Consider the following 18,382-nt stretch of genomic DNA (forward strand, 5'->3'; position numbering starts at 1 on the left):
AGTTAAAAAGCAAAACAAAAGAAAAAGAAGTGGAGGATCAGACCCCCATAGAAGAGTTTGTGAGACATGCATTGGCTTTCTGTGAAAGCCTGTATGATCCATATCGGAACTGGAGGCAGCGAATTGCAGGGTATGTGTGGACTGGCACAGGATGCTAAATACTCTGGTTTATGACAGCTTTAACCATCAGTCAGTAGAGTCACATCACAGAAACGTGGTATGCTTTCTCAAACTGGTTGTGACTTAAATAATGTTCAAAAATTATAATATTTTGCTGTTAATACTAAAGTTAAAACAAAATTAAATTTGAGGGTATATCAAGAGGTGATTGGTTGTAACTGATCACCACGAAGGTGCTTACATTATGTTCTCCTTCCAAAAACTGACCATTTTTCTAAATTAGGGGAACAGAGAAGCCAAAAGAAATGTGGTGGGCAGACCTGCTTGAAATAGGGTAAAAGAAGTTATTGAAATTCACAATGTAGATGTGAATTTATATCTTTTTATATCTTTGAAAATAAGTTTATAAGTGTAGCAGTAGAATTACAGCCCTTTAATTTGATTATGTGTTCTCACCAGCCTAATGAATTCATAATAATGTTTTTTGCCCATTTAAAATTGCTTGGTCAAAAAATGTGGCATTCTAGCTGGTGGCTTAGTTGCAGCAGGTATGGATTAAATAAGAGATTTCTGGTTTTTTTAATTTTAATTTTTTTATCTAAACCATTTTGTAAAATGTTAAATATTTTTAAGTGCAGACTGAATATGAGATTAGCTGTGAGTCATGTCTTCAGGATGAAATACTACTTCACTATTCTTTTTCATCCTGTAGGTAAAAGATAACTCCTGATTTATGGCAGCATTTTCTACTATCTCATATTATAAATTCACATTATAAGTAATAAATTAATAAGTAAGTAATAAACAAAGGTATCATGTCTAATTTCCTTGGTGTATGTTTTTAATGTAATTGCAGACGTTTCCTTAGTACAGTTGAAAGGAGCAGACAGAAGTATAAACCAGCTTCCCTCACTGTTGAGTTTGTCCCTTTTTTTTACCGTAAGTATTACTTAGCATCCTGTTAAAATATAGTTTTCTGTGGAGGAATGAACTTAGTGAGCCCAAGTAACTTTCTCCTAAGCATGCCTGATAATGTTCAAGTCATTTACTTGCTTTCTGAGACTGAATGTAGTGGGTTACTTTGTTTGGTTTTTGTATTTCTTCTTTGCTTTGAGCATCACTATTTTGTCATCCCTGCTCATCTTTGAAAGCCTTTTTCTTTATTTCTAGACTTTATTTCAGTGCCTAACGTGGTTTATTAGGGTTGGTTCTGTGAACTTTCTTTTTATTGTGGTACACAGTGATTGCACATGCGATCCCTGTAGTAACTGCACTGATAACTCATGGAAAAATTATCGTAGGAGAGTGTTCATGCACTTCTGTCTCCTGAATATGCTTTAACAACTAGAAAAAATGAAACTCTGCGATTCAACTAGAAATGCTCCTTGGCCTCAAGTTTAGGAAACAATTTTCTCTGGTTAAGTCATTAAATATCATGATGGCTGCTTTGGAATTCGTGTGTTCTTATGATTACAGATTGTTTGTGTGGAAGAGCTTACATGTCCGTATTCTGTACTTAAATCTCAAGAATGTGGGATGCCCAGGTAGTTTGCCAGTTGAGCATACCAAAGTGCTGGTGCCTACAGAATTGAAGCAGCAGGAACAAGCTGGAGGGAAGGGCAGTGAAGGAGTGAAATCAGCCCTTTTTGCAGCTATCCGTTAACTAGTTTTAACTGAAAAAAAATAAGAGAAAGATTATATTCATGGAGTGGTAGCATTTATGAATTTGATTCTTCTAGGTTTGAGTCACAGGTCCTGTTCTTTGAGATTCCATTGCTGTGTACAAAAAATAGGATAGTTGCCAAAAAGACCAAATTGTTGCTGCCAGTAAAATGCCCTTATCTACATACCAGAGCACTGGAAACCCACTCTAAAGGCTGCTACTGAGGAATATCATCTGTAGGTTCTCTGCTCTTAATTCAGTGCATTGCCCTGGGGCTCCTCCTGTCTCTTAAATACACTATCATGTGACTGAGCTAAAAGTGTGCTCATCAGCCAGCAGATACTCCTCTGCTTGTTGGCCACCTGGCAGTAAGGACAGAGTAAGAAATTGCTGAGCATGTGCCTTAAGCATCCTGCCATGCCAGGACTAATTTGAGGGGGGGTGGTTTTAGTCTACCCAGACTAATGATTTATTCACAATCTGCTAGGTACTGCTCTTTTCAATTTGTCTGTAGTTCTGTAAAAATCCAGAGGCTATAAGTCAAGGAGTGGTGCTACTAGCTCACTAACAGTGGGATCATCTAAGTAAACTTAGTTCTGTTTGGAGAACAGATTGGAAAAATGGCTTTGCAATCTTCTTTTAAAACAGGCTCAATATATGTAATATACTATATTATATATAATCTTACTTTCCAATACGTGGCATTTCCATAAATAATCCTTTGTAGTTTCTTGCTGCTGTGTTATGTCTGGAGTTATTCCTATAACAACAATATCCAGGTTATATTTATTGCTAAGAAGAGACGCTGAGGCTGTCTGGGACTAATTTCCATCAGGTATGGCAAGAGAAGAGATGCAAGATAGATGTCATTAAAGAAATTACTGCTAGAAAGGTTACAGATCTGCACAGGATTCTCTGACAATCTGCCTTAAAGTCAGGAAGCTCAGAGACTGTTTTTTTGAGCTACCTGCGCTGCATGTGACATCAGACTTTTCATGCCAAAATTTCTCTGAACTTTATCATGCTTGATAACTGGTTGTTTGTTAGAATGTCCTTCTCTTTCTCATTAATATGGACAAAATGGGCTCATTTTTACATTACAAATTGAGAGCAAAAGTTGTGTGTCTATAGTTCTGTCAGCTGGCATGGGAAGTTTATGCAAACTGAAGGTGTGGCCCTGTGAATTCCTGATAAATGTGGTGATGTTGTGTTGCTTTGATTATGCTGGAATTGGTGTGTTTGTGTCTGAGTTATATAAAACAAAGTGGAGATAATACCGTTGATTGTTTTTTTTTTTTTTAATTTGTATGATAACAGGGAATAGAGGAGAGATTTTTTATTATTTGTTGGTGGGGTTTTTTTGAGAAAAATCTCCTTTTTATTTAATCAGAATGCTTTCAAGAAAGTGAACATCTCAAGGAAAGCCTAAAATGTTGCCTGCTGCATCTCTTTGGAGCTATTGTGGCTGGTGGTCAGGTAAGGATACTTTGAATTTTTCAGCTGCTGAAACCTCCAAATGCTTGTTCTTTGTTTAAGATTTTTAAATAATCCATAACTTGTAAATGAGAAGAATTTATTATCCATGATTATTTTTGTCTTAGCAACTTTGGGATCATTCTGGGCAATAATACCTAAATGCTAAAAGCTGGGTCCCAATTTCAAGTAACCGTAGAAGTTTGCTGTTTAGAACAACTACATGTTCATATGAATTTACTGTAATCTTTAAGAAAAAATGTGCATAACTAAATTAGGAATTTCCACCTGCACAGATGGAAGTTTTGTGTTCATATGCATGAAATTGATCTATCTTACTTCCCCGTGCTGAAAGTAAGCTGTTTTCAGTAGGATATATGGAGCATTACAGCTTGGAAGCTGTTTAAAGTCTTTGAAAGAACATGAGGAAATGAGGGTATTCATCAGCAGCAAAGCCAACATCCACTTTCTCACCTGGCGCTCCTGTAAAGTCCTACTTAGTCTGGTCACAAGCAGCTGCCACTTCTGGTGATCTCCAAGAGAGGGTTTATAAAGGTTTCCAGGGAGCTGCAAAGCCAGGCTCTGCTCCATCATGGAAGGCAAGTGGAGTCTGAGCAGGATGGCCAGGAGCAGCTTCCTGACCAGCAAAGGGTGCAATCTCACTGCACCCAGTGATGGGAGCAGCTGTGCTGGCTGGAGCCAGGATGGACCAGCCCAACCCAGCCCACTAGACAAGGCTGTGGTGATGAAGCCTAAAGTGAAGCCAGGAGGTCTGGTCAGCAGATCAGAGTAAGGGTTTGCTCTGCTGGTGGTAACTAGGGTCAGTCAAGAGGCCAGTGGCTGCCAGCCCCATCCATAGCCATGAGGCAGGGCCGAGGTCAAGCTGCAGTCGAGTCAGTGAGTCAGGTTCAAGACATGACACAGTCAGGCATGGCCGTGGCTGCAGTGTACATCAAACCATAGAGGGTTGAGAGCCAAAGCTTGAATTCAGCTCCCTACAGGGGGCAAAGAATCCCTGACAGGGCTTCTCAAAGCTCACCACAAGCCCAGGCTCCTGTCCCTGAGCCTAGGCAGGCAGGCCCCCAGGAAGAAAGGTGAGGAAAATGCATTCAGGGCCCAGGCAAACATTTGCTGATGAGTGTGTTCTTACCACACGTTCTAAAGTGTCATGAATCTCATAATCTAAAATGAAAACTCAGGTGAAGGTTTGCCTCAAATTAGCAGTTTATCAGGGCTCATTTATAAGAATGTTGTAACACAGATTTAAATTGTATTTCCTTTTCTATATAAGCATTCCCTTTGAAAAAGAGACATTTAAGTGAACAAGATGGGATGCATTTCATCTGTAGCCATCAGCATAATCCAGATAGAATGTTTCTTAGTTATTTAACTACACAGCATTAGTAGATGGAGTAATGCATTTTGCATGGTTCAGACAACTCAAGTAGACACAGCTGGTTTGAAGAGGTTTAAGTTCTTCTAAATTTATTTTTCTTAATTTTTTTTTTGTCTTTATGGATTTCAGAGGAATGCTCTTCAAGCAGTATCGCCTGCCACCATGGAAGTCTTGATGCGTGTTTTAGCAGACTGTGACAACTGGGATGACAGAAACCCTGAGGAAGTGAGCAGGAAGGCAGAGCTGACTCTGAAGTGCCTGACAGAAGTTGTCCATATCCTCCTCACCAGCAGTTCTGACCAGCGCCAGGTGGAGACAAGTACAATATTGGAGAACTATTTCAAGTTGCTTAACTCAGACCATTCAGCCTTACCTAATCCAAGGCGATGCAGGCAGTGGGAGAGCAGGTTCATAGCACTGCAGATCCAAATGCTGAGTGAGTACACAGTTCCTCTCAATATTTCTGACAATAACTCTGAAGCAAAAAATATTGACTTGGCTAAGCAATTGAAAAATTTCTAACATATCTTCTTAGATATTTCTTGTTTTAATTATTTACTGTCGTACTTGAGAGGATCACAAAATGAAACAATGTTCCACTTTCAGGAGGCTTCAAACCTGGTTTTAATACAGCATGCATGCTATTTATACATTCTTACAAAGCTCATAAGTTTACACTTTACTCATAGGTCAGGAAAGACAAACAGAAAGCTTATTGGAATAGGCAGTTATAGGTTTCTCTTATTTATCCTTCTCTCTTTCTTGATTTCTATGTCAGTGACCTTGGTAGAAAATTCTTTCAGGGGTAAACATGGATCCTCTTATCAGACTTCTCTCTGGCTCACAGAAGTTGCTGTAAAACATCTTCCACAATTTAGTAACAAAAAAACCAGAAGAAACCATATCAGATTGCTGCCATTTAACCAGTGTCTAGGTTCATAGGCTGAAAGTCTCCATTAAAAGAGAAAAACTTTGCTAGGCAAGAAGTGAAGCTTATCAGAACCTTAGTAATTGCAGAATAAAATTGTACAGAATAAAATTCTGTAATAAAATAGCTATGTGGTGTTCTTTTGTGATAGTTTGATTTTCAAATGGCATTACTGTAAACATTGGCCAGCAGTAATAGTCTGAAAGGGTTGGGTATAAGTTTTTGTGTTAGAATTCAGGGCTTTGAGTTTTTTCCATTTTGATGTTCAGCATGGGGAATAAAGGTGTTTCTTTTCCCATACTTCCAAGAAAAGTGAGGAATAGTACTGTGGCCATGGAGAATGCTTACACTATAAGTCTGCTGTAGAATGCAGAGTAATTACTTGTTGAGGAAAGAAACATTCATGTGCTGTAAAGAAAAGGTGATGCTGCTTATGTACTCACTATTGGAAATTACTTGAAACAGAGCCCCAAAGCAATCAAAGATACTAATTTGGTAAAATTTCTCCATAATATTAGTCTGTGGTAGTCTTTACTGTGTCAAAATGTTTAGCTTTAGGCCTAGTTATTTGTTCTTAAAATGCATACCATTCTTGATCAAAAGTGCAGATAATATAATTTGTATAATTTTTTCCTGATGTGTATTGTAAAATGTGCAGGAAAAAATGCTTGATGGATTTGGGATGTGTTTTGTCTTTGATGCCACTTCTATTTTAATTTTATAGATACCATCACAGCCATGTTAGACTGCACAGATAGGCCTGTTCTGCAGGCAATTTTCCTTAACAGTAACTGCTTTGAGCATCTCATTCGACTCTTGCAGAACTGCAAGGTAAGTGTTCCCTTATTAGCATATTTTTAACAAACCCTGCCTTGTATTATTACTAATGAGGTGGAGGTGTCTCATCTGCCTTGTGGTTAAAGCAATGAATACTTTGAGTCCTGAGCAAAATACCTTTGCAGACCCTGCTCAGTCTTAAAATCTTTGAATTACAATCTTTGAGTTACAATCTTTGAATTACTGCTGATTCTTTTCCTATCTATTACAATCTCGCAGATGTCAGACTTTGAGCTAAGCACAGTAAATCTCTTAACAGTATGTCTGATTAAAAAAATCAATCCAGCCTGCCTTTTTATTGTGGGATTTGTTATTTTGTTTTGTTCCTCTTATATTCTATCACTGGATCATTAGGAAGTCACTTAACAACTGCTGCCAGATGAAGGTCTGAATTCTAATTTCAGAGGAATTTTTCCATTTAAAAAAATCTTTCTGGTGTCCCATTTTAAGTCTTTCAGAATATTTGAATCCTGTGTGTGGCTGACATAAAACATGAGCTCAAGCTGTTAAAAATGCTCCTCAATTTTTCCTTTTCTACATAGGATCTAGGGTTTTCATCTGAGCTGCAAATGGTCATAATTTGCAAACTTCCACTGATTGTACTGATTTTATTTTTCCCTGTGTGAAAGAACACAGAAATTATGTAACTCTGCACTATTTCTTTTTGTGATATGTTATTGTGATCTGTGATATGTTAGTGACATAGCTGTTTTGAGCTCTTCTGATGTTAGATAATTTAATGCTAACTACACTGTGCAATTTGTTTCTAATCCATTTAGATTTTGGATTAGAATGTATTTCAGTGCAATGATGTATTAGAAATAAATGTGTTTGGATTATGTCCTAATTGTAATTATAATTAGAGGCAGAATGCCAACTGACTTGAAGTGTTTTAAATAGTCTGTAGCTTTATTATCTCCTTCTGAAAATACATTGTTTGACCTTTCCATTCTTCTCCTGTGTTTTGGAATCTGCCTGTTTTTGTACTAATCTTGTACTTGATAAGAAGCTCCTTTTATAGTTTCTTCTAAAATCATCAGCAGGGTGATGTTTACCTCTTCATGGAAACTCTTTGCTGTGTTCCTGCACTCATAAACAAGTGATGGAATTCAAGAAAGCAGGAACAGCTATCTATTTTTTCTTGCAGCTTGCTGGTTTTATTTTCATTCTGCCTGTCTGTATGTTACAAGATATGTTCTTTTAAGGTTTTTTCCAGGGGTACAGACTCACATATCACTGTGTTGTTTAGAGATGAGTGCTGCCAATTTGGTACACAGTGTACTTTTTTAGCATTTCACAGGCAAAATACCCCCACAGATGAGAAGTGGGAGAGATAGAGGCAGGGCAGGTGTTGCAGTATATTTGTACTTCCAAATATACTGTGTCTCCATTCTTTTTCAAAAATAAATAGGAGAGGTTGAGTTAGTTTTGGAATTAGCATTTCTCCTTATTAGCTGGGGGTGGAGATCCTAGTTCTAGATTTTTTTCCTTCTTTTGTGAAAATTGCTACTGGGTTCCTAAGCAAACTGTGTGTGGAAAGCATGTTCTGCATTTCTGCAGAGAGCATGAGAGTCCATACACATACCTGAAACTCAGGAAGCGATTGGATCTTGCAAACTTGAAATGCAAGTAATTTCTATGGAAAGGAGGGGTAAAGCAAATCCATGCCACTATTTCTGCTCTAGATATCCCAAAGAACTTGGGGTGTTTAAAGCTGTATTTCTACTCATACTTCCTAATAATTTGCAGTATTACAATCTTCTGAGATGTAAATCCTTTTTTTAATTTTGTTTGCTGGTTTTAAGGCTCATAGGCAACTGTCTTTCCTTAGCTATGCTTTAGGGTTAGAGATCTGCACAAAAGCTTTTCAAAACTGCTTGGTTAAGTTTTGATGATCCGGATGTCACTTTTTGCCAGTGATATCCATAAAGAGGGACTGTAATTTAGAGGTTTCAGGAGGTGCTTATTCTGTACTGAGAGTCATTTAACAATCTGGTTTGTCAGTGCTGAATCTTTTCTCATCTGTTTAACTATCTCAGAGGTCAGACTTTGAGCAAAGCGCAATGACCTCTGACAGTATGTCTGATTAAAAGAAAAAAATGTGGTTTTTTAACAGCTTTTAAATGGAAAAATTAAGACCTTGTAGACCTTGTAAAAAGTAATCTATTTTTCCTTTTCACATGCCTTATGAGAAATGAAGCAACTCATACCAAAAGTTTGATGACATCTTTATTTTTTCATTGTCTCCGTTTGCGTTTGTTTAATGTTCTTATTCTTGCTAATGTTATAGTCCTCTGAGACATATTATAGTTACTCTGCATTGTTGAGTGCTCTTGACTGTGATGTACCTTTCAAAGTGTTTCTAACAATGTGCTTTCACACCTATGTAAGTCAAAGTAATATCTTCAATGTTGTCCTTTGTTTTGGCCAAATTTATGGAAGTTGATTTCTTAGGTTGTTCCTCTTCAGGGAGACTGAGCTAGCAGATAATGGAGCAAAACGTGTGTGTGTGTTTGTGGGAAAAGAAATGCTTAGGGTTTACCCACTGAAGGAAAGGGTTTATATTTTTTAAAGCAAGTTTTAAAACATTTTGATCAGAGATTTTTGGTTTTTTTAATACAGAAGGAGGTAAATCTTAGTCCTGATTGTGTTACAGCTAAATTTGGCACACAAATTGTCTGCAATTGATTATGAATTTAGGTGAGTTTGAAACTGTCAAATTCAGGTACTGACTAGGAATTTAGCTACTGAACACAGAGCAGTTCCTTAGCTAAAGATGCAGTATAGGTGTATGTTTGATTTGAAGCTACTTGCAACCTGTCTGCTTCTTAGGATGATGGCAGAGATATTTTGCCCTTCTTCCTGTCCCAAAGACTGTGTGCCCCAGAAATTCTGCTACTGTGCTGTTTGAAGATGAACATATTCTGTCTAGGTATCTTCAGCTTTCACCTAGACTGAAACATAAGTGGAAAATGATGAAACATTTGTATCCATTTCCTTGTTAATGCTCCACTGTTGTCTTTATTTCTTACAAGTAAATTTCTTACAGCTCTGTCATGTTGCTTATTGTGAATGAAATCACAGTTGCTAAGCCAGAGATGAGTACAAATTCCAGATAAATCTCTCTTTGTCTCAGTGCTTACATATTTTCTTTCTTTTTTTTTTAAGTAATTACTCTTTTGCAAAAATACAATGTAATCATCAGTATTTTTTCCCCCATTTTTGTTTTTGTATGTGAAATACAAATTTAAGGCAGCCTCCACAGATTTGGCTGCAGGTAACTGTTTGATGCAATTATTTCCATTATTCTTGTCTCTGTTTCTAACAGCTGTTTTTAAATGCTAACAATAAAGTGGCAGACAAGAGTGAGAAAGACCTTACCAACAAATTACTGACAGAAATGAATGAGGACCAGGTACCTACCTAAACTGTATTTTGCTTCAGTTGAAGTCAAGACACAATCACAGGAAAATTGATTCCTGTGCTTCACCTTAACCATCCTCCTTAAGCCTTCTGCAGCAAGATGAACTTTTGATGCTGCAGAGATCAGCAGTTCCTGTCTCTAGAAAATTATTTTTCTGAATAACAGATTGAATTCAGCCTATGTTTTATTCATCTGCTTCAAACTGCAGATACTGGCAATAGAATGAACATCAGTTATGCTTCTTTTAAGGAAAAGGTGAAGCACATGAATGAGATCCAAATTAATTTTCTCGGCCTGATGGTGATTCTTTTTCCCCTCCTTTTCCTCTTTTTTGATCTTTGTCTCAGCACTGTGGTGTTTTGGATTCTGGGGCCTTGTTTGTGAAATCTCAATGGTTGTGTTTGGTGTCCTGGTTCTTAGCTTGTCATCAAGAACAGATGTTCACAAAACAATGGACAGGCTGAATCAGGGAGGTAGGAATAGCCTGTTGCTTCACTTTTCCCAAATACTGTGGAAAGTTACAAATGCCAACTTTTATATAAATTTTATAGTAGAATTATTTGTTCTGATTAAAAATGTAAAAAAAAGCTGAATACAAGGGATGGTTATTTACAAATTGTGATTTTTAACTAATAGCTTTGGCTTTTGGACACAGCACAACGCTTTAACCATATGTAAATGTTTCTTCACATCTAATAATCTTGACATTTCACTTAATTCTTGACATTTCACTTTCAAAATATGTCTGAGGTGCACATCATTTTTCAGAGATGATGAAACAGTATGTTTGTTTGCACAGTGTTGCTAATTAGGTTTACTGATGGATGCAAAAGAGTGCTTCAACATTTTTGTTCTTAAAACCATCATAGAAATATCAATATAAACAAGAATTATAGAAAAAAACCTCAAAAAATTACTTAAATTGGAGAGAGAGTTGTTGAATCAATGCAATGAGGCTATGGGTGAGGCAGCCACCTAACTGTGCTGGTGTGACTTATCTCTTAGATTCTGGGGATGTGTCTGTGCTGCATTGGTTTGCAGGGCCGTGGATGGAGAATAAGTCACTTGATATGAACTGCAGATGCTGATTTTCCAGCAGCACACACACTGCAAGAAATTTCTAATGGTTTTCCTCCCTCCCTCTTGAGGTTGTCCATTAGACGCATGAGGAAAACTTGTTTGTCCATCAGAATATTTGAGGTGCGGTTTGTGTTGCGAATGCTTCTCTCCTCTTGAAGTCTGTGGTTAGTTGTCTACTGTGATGTAACTCCTTGTAGGCTGTGGGGTTTGAAATTTTGGCTGGTGGGGAGATGATTTTTGAAGCATGTTAGCAAACTCTTGGTTTCCCTCCTGGCAGGAGGGCAAGCGCATATGTTGGAGCTGAACTGTCTTTGCATGTGTTATATGACTTCTGTACCTGCTCCTTTCAGGTGTTTCAGGGACACCTGGACTCCTTGGCAGTGTCAACCATTCAAGCCCTCACAGCAGTAATGCACAAGTCTCCAGCTGCAAAGGTAACAGTGTCTATGCACAGGGCAGTTTGCAGCTTCTTCGTCTGTTTCCAGTTGTACCTTGATGGAACTTGCTAATGGAGATGAGCAGATTGTGCTCACACATTCATGCCAGATAGGAATAGCTGATTAGCATTTCTTATCCCTTTATATGTGTCTGATGGCTGAACACTGAGTCATCTTTCTACCAAAACTGGAAGATCTGAGTATGCTGGCAGTTGGAACCTTTATAAAGAAAGGGCATTGTTACTTGTCTCATGGATATATGGGGTAGACTTAGTGGGTATTTAGAGGAATTTTCAGGCAGCTGTTTGTGTGGTAGCTTTATAAGGCTTTAAAGCAAGCCAAGACAGTATTGCTGTCCAGATGGTGGTCATGCTATTGCCCTGTGCCCTTCCCTGGTAGTTATTCTTGTGATTTGGTAAATGGATAGGTTGTGGTTAGTTTGTGATTCTGTCTGGAAGCAGAACCCATGGGAAAACAGTATATTTATTCCTGGGTTGCTGAGTTAATTCAATTCTACCCTTGGCTGAATGATCCCCTGGACTTGGCACAGGTAAAGGGATGTGACTGTCCAGTGGAGGATGAAGGAGGAGTGGGAATCATTTATTTTTTTGCTACTTGCAGTACAGCCTAAGGGAGAGACAATAGGATCTATTATGCTCCTCCAGAGCTTTACTGAAGGTGTTTATTTCTCCACTGACTCTGGAAAGCCTGGGAAGAGTTGTATGTTGGAGATGGGGCCTAGCTGGAATTCACAGAGAGTCAGAGTTTTCAATTGTACTTCTACTGCAATATGTGTATTTTTTCTTTTCATGTTTACCTAAGTAATCACCTCACTTCTGCTAAAAGATTTATTATTTTTAAAAAAAGTCATTTCAACACAAACTAGAGCCAGGAGAAGAGTATCCATTCCATATGATGTATTAGCTGTTTAATAATTGAACCATAAATGGATACTACCATTTGAGCTTTGCTGGTTAATTTTTTTTCTTGTAAAATCGTTAGTTTTCAGTAAAACTTCTGTGGAATGCTTCTCTAATTTTTTAAAGTTTTTAGGATAGGTGGTTTTTAATCTGCTTTAGGAAAGTTTTTTATTGAAAGATTAATATTTGAATATTTCTGTGTTTCAGTGCAAATATTTCAAGCTATAGTTTGCACTAAAAAGATGAAAAACTAAGCTCTTTATTCATTGTGATATTATTAACATTTGGGTTATACCAAAGTAGTTATATTCTTTATAGGTAATTAATAAAATACAACTTTGAGCTGTTATTTATCTGTGTGCTACAGTGAAATGCTTCTCATCTGCAGCATTCTAGAGACAGTAGATTGAACAGGTTATCAAAAATAGATTTCTAACCTGTAATTATTACATTCTAATTATTGTGTGTCCAATATTGCATTAAACTGTCTAAATTAAAATTAAGAGTTGCTTGTCTACCTGCTGCAGTAGACAAGCAGTTTTTGTCCATTTTACTTGTTAGTGAGATGGGAATTTTTATCCTCAGGAGGTCTTCAAGGAGAGGATTGGGTATGCACACATATATGAGGTACTGAAATCACTGGGTCAGCCGTCACGGGAATTGCTGGAGGAACTCATGAATATGGTGAGCTGTGCTTGCTTTGAAGCAGAAATCTTTCATCTTTCAAGAATACTTCTGGCCCCGTCTTATTGTGTTTCATGTCTGAGTTCCCTGCTGTTTTTCAGGCTGTTGAAGGTGACCACATGGCTGTTGGGATACTAGGCATTAGTAATGTCCAGCCCTTATTGCTGCTCATCCAGTGGCTTCCAGAGCTAGAATCCCACGAGCTGCAGATTTTCATCTCCAATTGGTTGAGGCGAATCTGCTGCATTGACAGGCAGAGCCGTGCCACGTGCGTCAACGCAAACATGGTCATCCGCATCATCGAGACCCTCAATTCCCACTCGGTGCTGCACTGCACCTGCGCAGAGAACCTGATTGCCCTGCTGGGCTCCTTGGGGAGCCAGTCCATGGGCTCAGAAGAGCTGCTGCAGCTGGTGCGGCTGCTGCGGCCGGAGGAGCCGCGGGGCGCGCACCCCTACGTGGTGCCGGTGATGCGCGCGCTGCTGGCCATGGCGCGCAAGCAGGGCCTGACCAGCGCCCTGCAGTACTTCGACCTGCACCACAGCATGGCCGGCATCGCCCTGCCCGCCATCCACCGGTGGCCGGGCTCCGCCTTCTCCTTCAACGCCTGGCTCTGCCTCGACCAGGACCGGGTGGAGCCCGGCTCGATGGGCAAAAGCGGCAAGAGGAAGCAGCTCTACAGGTACAGCTATGCTACAGCCTGCAGGGCTGGGCCATCTGTGCCCTGTGGCTTTGGTACCGTGGCATGTGCTGCTTCTGCTTATCTTCATCAAAGGCAATACTTAATGCTGCTCTGGGAGAGGGAGAGCTTTCAGCTGTCAACACAGCCAAGTTCTGTTACAGAACTTTAGTGTAGTTCCTCTGTTGTAATGTCTTGTCATCTGCAGTTTCAACATCCATAACCTCAAATTGCGGGAAGGTTCACCAGGATAAACTTTCACACGGTTTGTTGCAAATGTAATGAACTCTGGATTTGTATAAGTGCACAAGTGAGAAGGCACCTTCATGCTGCTTAAATAGTGCATATTAACATGAATGTTTCTTGATGTAATTTAACTTCTTAGGTACTAATAGAAGCAAACAAAATGTCTTTTTGGTCTTTTTTTTTCTTTTAATAAGATAAGTAGCAGTCACATAGTAAATATTGCACCACCACCAAACAACTTGAGTGGATTTTCTTCTTAATGAGTGTATTGTTAGGTGGTAGTTTTGATGAAGCAAGTCCTTGATTGTGTGTCTCTTGTAGCTTTTTTACAGGAAGTGGTATGGGGTTTGAAGCCTTTATTACGTGCTCAGGGGTATTGGTGGTTGCAGTGTGCACAAAGAGGGAATATGCAACAGTGATGCTGCCTGACCATTGTTTTTTTGACTCTCTCTGGGTAAGATTTGATACTGACAAACACTTTGTTTAGGACAGTATTGTTAGCTCAGAAGTCAAAATTATGTTTTTTTGATCATTTAACAAATAGTCTGTTTTATAATATTGCGGTAATTCATCGCATAAGAGCAGTTTTAATCTCAAATAATACAAGCAATTTTCACATAGATTAGTTGTTGATTGAGCTAACTTATGCATGTATGTTAGGCATTTTTGTTGATTAAGTTTGTTGCAGCATTAGAGGTTTTGATATTAAATTAAAACAGGCATAAGTGGCTGTGGTGCTGTCTCTGCATTACCCTTTTCTATTCCTATACTTAAGAACTGATGTGCATTACTATGAAAGAGCTGTATCTTTCTCTTCCAAAACCTGTTTATATGTAAACATTACATTCACTCCTTTGAAAGAGAATGAGCAGATGTTCTTGTTATATTCTTTTTGATGCTTTGGATTTACTTTCTTACGTGCTTTCCTCACCAGCTTAGTAGAGATAAAGTTAAATAGCTTCATATAGTAATTTCACTGCTCTTAATAATGACTTAATTATTTTTTATTGCTTAACCAGCACAACATAACTATTGTCCATGTGCCTGGAAAGAGGCCCTTTGGTCAGAGCCTTGTGTATATCTATGTCAATGGACAGCAGAAGGTCTCTGCCCCACTTCGATTCCCTGCTATGAATGAAGTAAGTTCCCTTCTGAGCCATTGCCTGGTGGGATGAGCTCTCATACAGCAGTGATTCTGCAGACTGCTGCTAGTAATGTTCAGCCATGGATACTGTCCAGAATTATCCTTTTGGAGTATAACTAACCATTAAGTAATTTTTGTTTAGTCATCTCTGTTTAAAAACAAAAAAGTCTACTAGGTGACATTAAGTAGTGGGGTTATCCTCAAAATAATTGCCTGAGCATATTGACATAATTTATGATGACATCATAATAACTGGCAGCTCTACCAGTAGGATTGATGTAACAGTACTCAATGGGGAATATTCCCCGTTATTTTCATGTATTTTTACTGGGGTTTTTTTGAGTGTTTCCTTAGTATGCTATTCCTCATTCCTTTAGTAACTGAATAAGCACTTTATGTGCAGTTAATCTAACCATTTTGGATGTATACACATTTAGCAATACACTACCAATCAAAATGAATGTATGTCATGTTTAATTTCCTCTGTAAGCTTTGTTCATTCCTTTTGGGAAACAAATTTATATTAAACTGGGCTATAATACCCAACATTCTTCCCTCTTTTCTAAGTTCTATTTCGATATTTTGTTAAGTATGCTGAGAAAACAGTTAACTTGCATGCTGTAATGGTACAATCAATATAAAACTTACTTAAAAATGAGAGAAAGTGTAGTTTTCATTTCAAGATAAAACCCTGGGTTTTGGCCTATCTATTGTAAATCTCAACGTAATTAGAAGTAGGGCAGGTAATTTTACCATGAGAGCATCTGTTTGAATGGACTAACTGATATGAGATGTGCAGTAGCAGACATGCTGGGCTAGTATTTTGGAATATAATGCAGAAGAGGAGTGTTTACAGAGGGTATCAGGAGCACTGTCCTTCTTGCTGTGCTCCTGCCAGAGGTCATGCAGCACTTGAGGTAACCAAATTGCTCTTAGTTGGAGAAAGGGTGTTCTCTCCTATTATGAGAAGTATATGCTCTGATTTTTGGCCTACTGTGATGGATTGCTTGCTCTTCAAGGCTTGACAGAACTTGTTGTTTGGGGTTTCATTTATTTAGTTCAGATTTGCTGGATGCAGTCTTCAGATTCAAGTGTAGATTTACAGTATTTGTTTTGTTTTCTTTCTTCCATGTATGACTCTCCAGTCTTTCACTTCTTGCTGCATTGGTTCAGCTGGTCAAAGAACAACAACTCCTCCTCCCTCTCAGATACCAGATCCCCCTTTTTCCTCCCCAGTCATGCCCCACCGGACGTCCCTTGGGGGCATTCTCGCTCCAGGAGCTTGGGGTGGGGTGCTTGGAAAACCAGAGTTCATCACCAAAATGATCTCAGCAGGGACTCAGGACAGTGAATGGGGGTGTCCAACGTCTTTGGAGGGCCAACTTGGATCAGTTATTGTCTTTCATGAAGCCCTGCAACCTTCTCAGGTGAAAGCTTTATATTTAGCAGGTAAGTGGTGATTGTTCTGGTTTTAGCAAAGTAAAAGGAATGAGTTATGAACTAGACCCCATTAAGCTTTGCTCTACACAGACACATAATGAAGAACTTACAATCCAGAAGAACTGCAGAGCTGACCTAAGTGAGAGGGCTTTAAAGCAAATAAGTGTAACATTTAATAAGTATGTTATGAGGTTTGATTTTAAAATGTTATATTTGCTTAAGCTCATCTGTTTATCATATGAGCAGACCTGCAAAATTAAAACATTAGGTAATAATTTCACTTGTAAATTTCTGAATTTTTGCTACCCTTTGCCTACACGTGGTTACAGTTGAGACTCTTTGAAAGTATTGCCCTTATTTATTAGGCCACTTAAAGGTGATATATGCTTGAGGATTTTCCCATCAGAATAAATAATTAAGTGGTCATTTTGAAGAAAATACTCTGAAAGCTATGTTGTACAGTTCAAAGTGTGAAAGGTATTAAGTTGCATAATAACTCAAGGTTGTTATAGATTGGTATTAAAACACTTGCATCATTTAAAGGAAATATTTTGTATTGCTAAACAAAACTATCTTAAAGCTTGCTAATTTTGTGGGCGTTTAGGCTTGATGACAGAGATTAGTGACAAATATGAGATAGGTGTTTGTACAGACAAACATGAGAGCTGCTTGAAGGTATAAAAACACCTCTTCTTTGTGCAGTTTAGCATTTCATGTAGAATGTGTTCCTTTTTAAGCATACCCTCTGAAACATGATTTAAATCATAGAAACTCTACTTCGAAGCATGTCTGAAATAGATACGGTTCGGACTGTCCCATTTGTTCTTCCTACATGTTTGGTATTATAACATTTGTAAAGGGCAACATTATTAACCACTGGACTCTTAAAATATGTTATGATTTTATATACCTTTTTTTAATAGGTCCAAACTGTTTAACTCCATGGAAGTCTCAAGAAGCTGAAGTAGCAGACCTCCCCAGTAAGGTGCTGCTTCATTATACACCAAAGGTATGAAACAGGACATAATTTCTGTTTGACTACACAATGTGCATTGCTTTCAGTGTTTGCACTGTGGCTTTTATGGGAAGATAAGGAGCAGTGAGAGCTTTCTTAAACTGTAGTCTTGTGCAGACATAGTAGGTTTGGCAAAAGGATGGAATTATCTTGTACAATAGAGAATGTCAAATCTAAAATGGCATATGTTTTATTCTAAGGGTTTCACGTTGTTTAAATACTTTAATATCAACACATTGGCAGAAAATCTTGTGTTCAAGCATCTGTAGATGCTTGATGACATCATGTCTTCTTTATTTGTTTAACAGGCCTGCAGAAACCCAATTTGCCTTGACCTGTCTGCAAATCTTTTACATGGAAGACTAACTGGAAACAAAGTAGTGAATTGGGACATCAAGGTAAATGTGTTGTAAAGAGGCAGAACCTGATGTAAAACTGACAGTGGCTGTGTGTGTTCCTCTAACTTTTGGAATGCCGGAAGTTATTATCATAATGCAAATTATATATGATACACCATGTTTTTATACTGAGAATTCATGGGCTAATGCTGTAGGTGGAGTAGTGTTGCCTTTACATTACATTTATTGAGAACTTATGAGTGCCACTGCTTTTACTGTCACAGTACATGAAGATATTTTGTGGTAGCTGACAATTCTTCATAATAATGTTGAATGCACGTTGTGTATCAAGAGCATTTTGTCATCTCTAGGGAATTCTGTCATGGTTTTCTTTGTCATAAACTTTGAGTTAGATGAAGATTACTAGGGTTTGGTTAACACTTGGGACTTGTCAGTAGAATACCACATTTTTTCATCTTGAGGAAAATATATGCACTATAAATAAGATCTGCCTTTTTTTCCAAGAACTGTGAACAATTGACTGTACTAGCAAACTGA

At 38.2% G+C, this 18,382-nt stretch overlaps 1 protein-coding gene across 4 annotated transcripts in view; it reads left to right on the forward strand.

The window, feature by feature from the left end:
- The window catches only part of NBEAL1 (neurobeachin like 1), a 79,330-nt gene that overhangs the window by 22,286 nt on the left and 38,662 nt on the right, over positions 1 to 18,382 (forward strand). For 3 of the 4 annotated variants that reach the window (XM_063162283.1, XM_063162284.1, XM_063162286.1), the window contains 14 exons: positions 3 to 130; positions 977 to 1,059; positions 3,174 to 3,259; positions 4,782 to 5,088; positions 6,305 to 6,411; positions 9,746 to 9,832; positions 11,272 to 11,355; positions 12,864 to 12,962; positions 13,064 to 13,644; positions 14,209 to 14,341; positions 14,907 to 15,026; positions 16,177 to 16,480; positions 17,395 to 17,480; positions 17,795 to 17,884. In XM_063162283.1, the coding sequence (XP_063018353.1) occupies positions 3 to 130; positions 977 to 1,059; positions 3,174 to 3,259; positions 4,782 to 5,088; positions 6,305 to 6,411; positions 9,746 to 9,832; positions 11,272 to 11,355; positions 12,864 to 12,962; positions 13,064 to 13,644; positions 14,209 to 14,341; positions 14,907 to 15,026; positions 16,177 to 16,480; positions 17,395 to 17,480; positions 17,795 to 17,884 (2,295 nt within the window). The remainder of the gene's footprint in view (positions 1 to 2; positions 131 to 976; positions 1,060 to 3,173; positions 3,260 to 4,781; positions 5,089 to 6,304; positions 6,412 to 9,745; positions 9,833 to 11,271; positions 11,356 to 12,863; positions 12,963 to 13,063; positions 13,645 to 14,208; positions 14,342 to 14,906; positions 15,027 to 16,176; positions 16,481 to 17,394; positions 17,481 to 17,794; positions 17,885 to 18,382) is intronic. The other variant, XM_063162285.1, reaches the window with a different exon arrangement.

The sequence above is a fragment of the Melospiza melodia genome, chromosome 8, assembly GCF_035770615.1.
Source record: "Melospiza melodia melodia isolate bMelMel2 chromosome 8, bMelMel2.pri, whole genome shotgun sequence".
NCBI classification, from domain to species: domain Eukaryota; kingdom Metazoa; phylum Chordata; class Aves; order Passeriformes; family Passerellidae; genus Melospiza; species Melospiza melodia.